Source organism: Myodes glareolus, chromosome 7 (assembly GCF_982192425.1).
Source record: "Myodes glareolus chromosome 7, mMyoGla1.1, whole genome shotgun sequence".
Classification (NCBI taxonomy): Eukaryota; Metazoa; Chordata; class Mammalia; order Rodentia; family Cricetidae; genus Myodes; species Myodes glareolus.
Genome location: NC_142032.1, coordinates 46,139,778 through 46,147,875, shown reverse-complemented (window position 1 = coordinate 46,147,875; position 8,098 = coordinate 46,139,778). Strand labels below are relative to the sequence as shown.

The 8,098-nt window shown below is 43.4% G+C and overlaps 1 protein-coding gene across 3 annotated transcripts in view; it reads right to left on the bottom strand.

Annotated features, from left to right (window-relative positions):
- Positions 1 to 8,098, bottom strand: part of Cep78 (centrosomal protein 78) — a 35,348-nt gene that overhangs the window by 5,747 nt on the left and 21,503 nt on the right. For all 3 annotated transcript variants that reach the window (XM_048429837.3, XM_048429838.3, XM_048429839.3), the window contains exon 12: positions 2,508 to 2,585. In XM_048429837.3, coding sequence (XP_048285794.3) covers positions 2,508 to 2,585 — 78 coding nt within the window. The remainder of the gene's footprint in view (positions 1 to 2,507; positions 2,586 to 8,098) is intronic.

The window sequence follows — 8,098 nt, the reverse complement described above, 5'->3', positions numbered from 1 at the left end:
GTTGAGGCAGGACCAAGTTCCTCCTCCCTGCGTCAAGCCTGAGCAAGGCATCAACACCAGAGGGAACAGGTTCCAAAGGGTCAGCTCATGCATCAGGGACAGGTCCTGGTCCCACTGCTAGGGGTCCAACTAAAGACCAAGCTACACATCTGTCACCTAGATGCAGAGGGTGTAAGTCGGTCCTATACTGGCTTCCTAGAAATCCATTCAGACTCCATGAGTTCTCACAAGCTCAGGTCAGTTGTCTCTGTGGGTTTCCCAGTCATGATCTTGACCCCCATTCCCGCCCCCGCCTTGCTCACATAATCAACCCCCCCCATCCTCTCCACCTAGAGCTGGGCCCAGGTGCTGGATGAAGGCTCCGTGATGACAATCAGGGTAGTCAGCAGTCTGTTTACAGGTAAGGCCAGGTCAGGCCCCCTCTCCACTACTGCTAGGAGTCTTAGCTGGGGGCATCCTTGTGGATTCCAGCGAGTTTCCCTGGAGCCAGGTTTCTCCCTAACCCTATAATGCCCCCCCCATCAAAGTATCTCTTTTATTACTCTCACCCTTCTTCCCATCCTCAACTCAACCATCCCTTTCCCTCATGTTCCCATCCCCTTCCCTCTACTCCCCCCAGACTCCAGTTTACTCAGGACACCTCATCTATTTTCCCTTCCCAGGGTGATCCATGAGTACCTTTTAGGGTCCTCCTTGCTACTGAGCTTCTCTGGGGCTGAAGATTGTAGGCTGATTACCTTGGCTTTACATTTAATATCCACATATGAGTGAGTACATACCATGTTTGTCTTTCTGGGTCTGGGTTCCTCACTTAGTTCCTCATCCACTTGCCTGCAAATTTCACGATGTCATTGTTTTTCTGCTTCATAATTGTGTAGCTATACTACATTTTCTTCATCTATTCTTTGGTTGAGGGGCATCTATCTAGGTTCTTTCCAGGTTCTGGCTATTACAAATAGTGCTGCTTTGAACTCAGTTGAGCAAGTGTCCTTGTAGCATGGTTGAACATCCTTTGGGTATATGCCCAAAAGCGGTATCGCTGGGTGTTGTCCTCTTTCTTAATGGTTGCTGCCTTTTACTCTATGGATATCCTAGTCAGCAACTGCAACTCTGCGCTATAAGCAGCAGCTTGATTGCATGAGCCGCAGCCTGAGGAAATTCTGTTCCCGCAGGTACCAACTCTTCCAAAGCTACTAAGAAAACGTATCTAAATCTCTGTCCTGCTAAAGAACTCAAGAGTCAAAGGTTGAAGTAGAATCCTCCTTCCCAGAGAGGCTAAATAGCTCTGAATAGTAGCTCACCCAGCTTACCTCCCTGCGTCTCCTGAGAAGTCCTTGTGCTTTTTCCCGCCCCTCCTTATAAACCCTTCTCTACAAGACTCCCACCTACAATTTCCTGTCAGCTAGTTGGTGACTCAGTCTCTGGACTACAGATGAATTTTATATAATCAAACATATCTTTGCATCATCAAACAAATGTTTCAGAGCATAAAAAAGTAACATGCCTTAAAACAATATTCCTCAACAGTTGGGTCTTGAGGTAGATTGATTCTCAATTTTTGTAGAAACCGCCAAACTGATTTTCAAAATGGCTGTACAAGTGTGCACTTCCATTAGCAGCGGAGGAGTGTTTCCCTTACTCCACATCCTCTTCAACATAGGTTGTGATTAGCACTTTTTATCTTGGCCATTTTGACAAGTGTAAGATGGTATCTCAAGAGTCATTTTGATTTGCCTTTCCCTGATAGCTAAGGATGTTGAACACTTTTCGGCCATTCAAGATTCTTCTGTTGAGAATTCTCTGTTTTAAGTCTATACCCCATTTTTTAATGGGATTATTTGGTATTTTGAGGTCTACATTCTTGAGTTCTTTTTATATTTTGGGTATCAGTTCTCTGGTTGGTCAAAGTCTTTCCCCATTCTGTAGGCTGCCATTTTATCTACTGACAGTGTCTTTTACCTTACAGAAGCTTTTCTGTTTCAGGAGGTCCCATTTAATGTCAATCTCAGTGTCTGTGCTACTGGTGTTATATTAAGAAAGTTGTCTCCTGTGGCAATGTGTTAAAGGTTCTTTCCTACTTTCTTTTCTATCAGGTTCAGTGTAACTGGACTTATGTTGAGGATTTAATCCACTTGGACTTGAGTTTTGTGCAGGGCAATAGATATGGATCTATTTGCATTCTTCTACCTGCCGCCATCCAGTTATGTCAGCAACATCTGTTGAAAATTCTTTTGGCAAACATCAGGTGTTCATAGGTGTGTGGGTTTATGTCAGGGTCTTTGATTCAATTCCATTGATCCACTTGACTGTTTTTATGCCAATACTGAACTGGTTTTTTTATTACTATAGCTCTATAGTACAGCTTGAAGTCAGGGATGGTGATACCTCCAGAAGTTTCTTTATTATACGGGGCTGTTTTAGCTAGCTTGGGTTTTTTGTTTTTCCATATGAAGTTGAGAACTTAAAAACAAAACCAGCAACTCTCAAAATATGAGAAAAAGACGTACCTCACTGACTCGCTTGTCAGCCTTAAGCCGGATGACTCTCTCCTCCTTCAGCTGCTTTAGGCATTCCTCCAGTTTCTCCTAGCATGAAGAGATGGAGTAAATACGGTAAGAAAGGTACTCTGATGCCTCAACAACCCCAGTTACACAGTGCAATTATCTGGTACAAGTGAGAACGAACCACAAAGCACACAACACGCAACAAACCCATTTAGGAGTTTATTAGCGAAAACGTGAACAGGACTGGGAAGTCGCTGTGCAGAAAGAGGGGGCTGAAGATGGCACGTCCAGCTTTTAAAGACTGCCTAGTGCAAGCACACAGGGGGTTGACATAGCTACGTCATACGCACATGATGGAGCTCACGCATGCTCGCAAGGACTTATGTAGCTGCGTCATACGTAGGTGATGCAACCATGCCGCACATAGGTCACACAGGGCCTTTTAAGGTCCCCGGGGCGGCTAAGTATTTTGCCTGAGCACTTGTGCGCACATGCATGGCCCTGGAACCCGGAAGTGCCAGCCACGCTGTGTGGCTGAAATCATAACACACAGTCCACAAACGACTTAGTGGCAGAGCTGGAAGTAACCTCAGACAGTAGGATGACATAGTCACTACTTGTACACATACCAGCCAGTGCAGTTAATTACTAGAATGAATCAAATCAGCACATTACAGACTCACGTAAGTCCCACTCTAACTTGAGCTGCAGCATTTGCCATAAAAAGCATATACATAAAAGAGTTAGTGAATCCCCAATATTTAATTAAAGCCATGGGAGGAAATTTTCTTATTTATGGGTTTCTGGGTTCCTCAGAATAATGGAAAACTCTGTAACATTCCCTTTTGTTTTTTGTTTGTTTGTTTGTTTGTTTTTGAAGGCAGGGTTTCTCTGTGTAGCTTTAGTTGTCCTGGAACTTGCTATGTAGACCAGGCTAGTGTCTCGAACTCACAGAGATCCACCTGCCTCTGCCTCCCCAAGTGCTAGGGTTAAATGTATGTGCTAACAGCAAATGGCTCTATAACTTGTTTTTTGTTTGTTTGTTTGTTTTTTGTTTTTGTTTTGTTTTGTTTTAACAGTGTTTCTGTGTAGCTTTGGAGCCTGTCCTGGAACTAGCTCTTGTAGACCAGGTTGGCCTGGAACTCACAGAGATCTGCCTGCCTTTGCTTCCCAAGTGCTGGGATTAAAGATGTGAGCCACCACTGCCTGGCTTCTATAACACTCTTAACATACCTGAATCTTGTAAGTGCAACAAAAACACATCCTTAAAAGTGCAAACACTTTTAAAGCACTTTACTGAAGGCCAAGCATTATTCTGTTTTCTAGGCACTCCCTAACTTAACCATCAACACCCTACAGGAAAAGGAGTCTCGGCTATGGCGGAGGAGGCAGAGCAACGCAGCTTCTGTCAGCTGTGCAGCTGGCTTTGAATTCACGAGCAGGAAGCAGTCCCCGTCTCACAGGGTTTCTTCATCAAAAGTAGAATTCACGAACAGAGGTAGTGTTGCTAGTGAGCTTGCTCTGAGGATTCCATCTCCACATTCTGAAGCTGGAGTTATAGGTGGGCCATCACACACACCTGACATTTACGCTGTTTCTGGGATCCAAACTCCAGTCTTTTCAGCTTTCATGACAAGAGCTTTAACCACCAAATCTCTCTCCAGGCCCTGGGTTTGCATTTTAGAGGCTTCTAAACATTTACTTAATCACAGAATTTTATTTTAAGAGTTTAGTTTGGGGCCATTGAGATGGCTCAGTAGCACCACAAGGCAGCTCACGACTGCGGATGCCCTTTTCTGGTTTTGCTGGGCACTAGACACACATGTGGTGCACACATACACATGAATGCAAAGCACTCATGCACATAAAATAAAAAAATCTTTTAAAAAGTAATGATATCTTTTTAAAAATATAAAATATCCAGTGTGTGTAACAGTTGTTTTCCCTTCAACAGATTGTTTTAAAATAGTCCTTCGATAATAATAACTCTTTATCTCCTTAAAGACTCATCTTTAAAAAACATTTACTCTGTATGTGTGCAGGGGTGGATTTCTGCATGTGTGTACAGTGACCATGGAGGCAGAAGAGCACACTGGATCCCCTGGCACTGGAGTTTGGGGGGCTGGGAACCACTGACAAAGGTGACAGAAACTGAACTCCGGCCCTCTGTAAGAGCAATACACACTCTTAACTTTTCGGCCCTCTTTCCAAAGACAAGATTAACATTTTCTAAAAGTAAAATGTTCAGTACATTTTATGACATGCTGTGTGTGTGTGTGTCTGTGTGTGTGTGTGTGTGTGTGTGTGATACACAGTGCATACTTCTCCTTCACCATGGGAATCCTGGGCACTGAACCCAGGCCATGAGGCCTAGCAGTAGGCACCTTCACCTTCTGAGCCATCCAACCAGCACAATCCCATTCCTTCATGTTAAACTAACCTAGCTCTTATGGTAAAGGGGGGAAGACATCACAAGCTCCTATATTTATGATTCACAAAACAGTTTTAACATACCGCAGATGGAGAAAGAAAACTACACTTTGCCTTTGATCTGCAAGCCAATGTTTTCACTGGGCTCACTTATAGGACACAAACAAAGTAGGTTAAAGGGATGTGGGTGACTGCATAACAGTGGCAGCACCCCAAAGTCCCACCCAATCACGGACACAGTCTCCACATCTCCATTTCCTACTGGCTCTCCACAGCACAGCCAAGTGCAATGACATGAAACAGCTTCTCCCCCTAGTGGCCAAATCAGACTCTATGTCACATTTGGATGAAGTAAGTGTTCCGCACTCTTCTTGATAGTGGCTCATTATGTAGCTACGCCTGGCCTTAGACTCCCCATCTTCCTGCCTCAGCGCCCTGAAATTTAGAAGTGTGCATCAACAGACATTTTCTAAGGCCCTGAAATACCTGTATCCCAACAGCTTTCTGATATTGTCTAGGACTTGGCACTGCTACCAGCAGCAGGGCCCACCGCTATGATAGAGCCCGTCTACTATGACCACTGGCTCACTTCCCCTGTAAGTGCAAGATGTGCGAAGGAGAGAAACTATTTTATTAAACATTTATCCTATTGTTTCCTGTGCCTAGAAAAAGCAAGCAGGCAATAAATAAAGAACAAAGAAGCCCTGGCCACATAAGATGTGTTTAAGATTGTAGATTTCTTCAAATCAACAGGTGGCAGCATGCTCTTTTCTTCAATCTCCATTTCTTTACTACTAGTTAGTAGTTAAGGCTTGGTTTTTTATTTTTTCCTAAAAACTGAAGACTCTGGTGCAAAGTCCTAGCCCATTAGCTGGAAAACTCTATAACTCTGGGTTCCGATTTCTTCACATATAGATTAGAGAAAAATACAGGATGGTTAAGTAAATTAACCTAGACACAAACTCAGAAGAGTGTTTGAATATATAGCTAATCAATGCAAAATGAATGAACATGCGAATTCAATTAAGATAGACAGCTCATAATCAAATAGTCTGCTCCTACTCACACATTCGGAACTCCAGGGCAGCCACACCTAAGGCAGGCTTTTAGTCACAAAATACTGATATACCCAAATGTGCACAGAACAAGATCATCAGCGAACACTCATACGATGACCACCCAAGACAACTACAGCCCAGTATCACCCTCAGACCCCCACTGCCCGGTACCACCCTGAGACCATCAGGGAGCAAATCCTACTTTGTCACATTTCTAATTGCACAGTGGAGTTAGGCACCCTCCAGGTTGCAGGCTGCCCCCGTTCATTCCAAGAGACAGTTTTCCATGTTTACAGGCTCAGTCACATTTCTTTCTACCCACTGCCTCCTTTTAGTTAAGCGAGAATTCCTTCTATTGTCTTTATTGTGTGTACACATTTTAAATAATTCTCAAAATGAAGAAACACTGAGAGGGTCCTCAATACACCTTGAGTAAGAAGCTGTCTAGTTGCAGTTCCTAGCCTTTGTCCTTTTGGCGCATTATTCCCTGGGTTGGGCCACAGCAGTAGAAAGCTTGCCTAGAGCATGCATAAAGTGTGATCTGTAGCATTTCAAATAAACAGAAGGAAAACAATACAGAACAGCCCCACAGAACAAATCGCCCTCTCTTAGACCCCTGGTGAAGGAAACCAACACCACAAGTGGAAACAATGGGGAGGGCTCGATGAGAGAACTTTTACTTCTCTGTGCATCTTAGCAATAAACCACTCACGCACAAACTGCAGGCGCTGAACTCACAAGATGAAATGTGTTCCCAAATGGTCCACACGGATTCTCTCCTAAGAATCTATAATTTTCTAAGAGATTACTTTATGAATTCTCTATATAAGTAAATTTTAATTAAAAAAATGAAGTTGTGGCATTCATCATTGGGGTGGGTAATGCTTTGGACTGAACCTAGGGCATTATGTGCTCACTAGGGAAGGGGTTTACGATTCAGCTGTATCCCTTAACTGGCTTTAATGTTTCTAAATCAAATACTGATTGCCGCAATCATATTTAAAAATATTAGGTAAGTGCCGATCAATCATGTAATGACATTTTGAGAGGGTACCATCCATGAACTAGAAATCTGGGCCCTTACCACTACATACCTGCTGGACCTTGATTTAGGTGTTTTGGCTCTCAGAAATGTGAAACTCAAACCTCTGCTGTTTTATGCCAATAAATAAATAAGTAACAGATAGAAAGCCATTTCTAGGTTTTTCAGCTCTATACTGAGACAGGACTAGTTTTAAGCAGTCACTGTTGGGCTGGTGGCATGGCTCAGTGGTAGTATCTGTACTGACTAGTGCTCCGAGTTCAAACCCGAGTCCCCAGCAGCCTCCCCTAATTACACATGAATCACATAACATACAGGAAAAGCCAGCCCTTCCTGAAGACAAGGCCTTCCATAACTAACTACAAATCAGCAAATAAACAGTGTGCTTAAGTGCAAAAACTTGCTATGTAAGTTAATTTTCCTACGGCCTACCCAAACAGAAAAATGGAATGACATTAGAAGTTGAGTTTTAGCTGGGTGGAGGTGGTACACACCTTTAATCACAATTCTTGGGAGGCAGGAGGAGCTCAGTGAGTTTGAAGCCAGCCTGGTCTACAAAGCGAGTTCCAGGACAGCCAGGACTATTACACAGAGAAAACCTGTCTCGAACAAACAAAAAACAAAAACAAAACAAAACAATACAAAAAACAAAAAAACAAAACAAAAAAAAAAAACACCCACATAGTTTTTTACTGTGAAAGGGAATATCAGTATCAGTAGCAAAAGTTTTTCCAAAGCCATGGTGGCTGACACGGGAGGCTAGCAGAAGACCAGGAATCCAAGGCCAGCTTGAGGTACAGTGACTTCAAGGACAGCTTGAGCTACGTAAGACTCTATCTCAAAACAAAAGAGCCCCTTTTTAATTTCACTTCTACTAAAAACAAAGTCCTATTTCCCACATGATAGTCAGCTGGCACTAACAACTTTCTGGCCTTTAAAGTAACAGCGCTGGGCTGAGGACACAGCCCTGTCAAAGTCAGGTCACACACGCATAAAAACCTAAGTGTGATTCCCCAGAACAGGGAAAAGGGCTGGGTGTGGTGGCACATACAAAAATCCCAGCA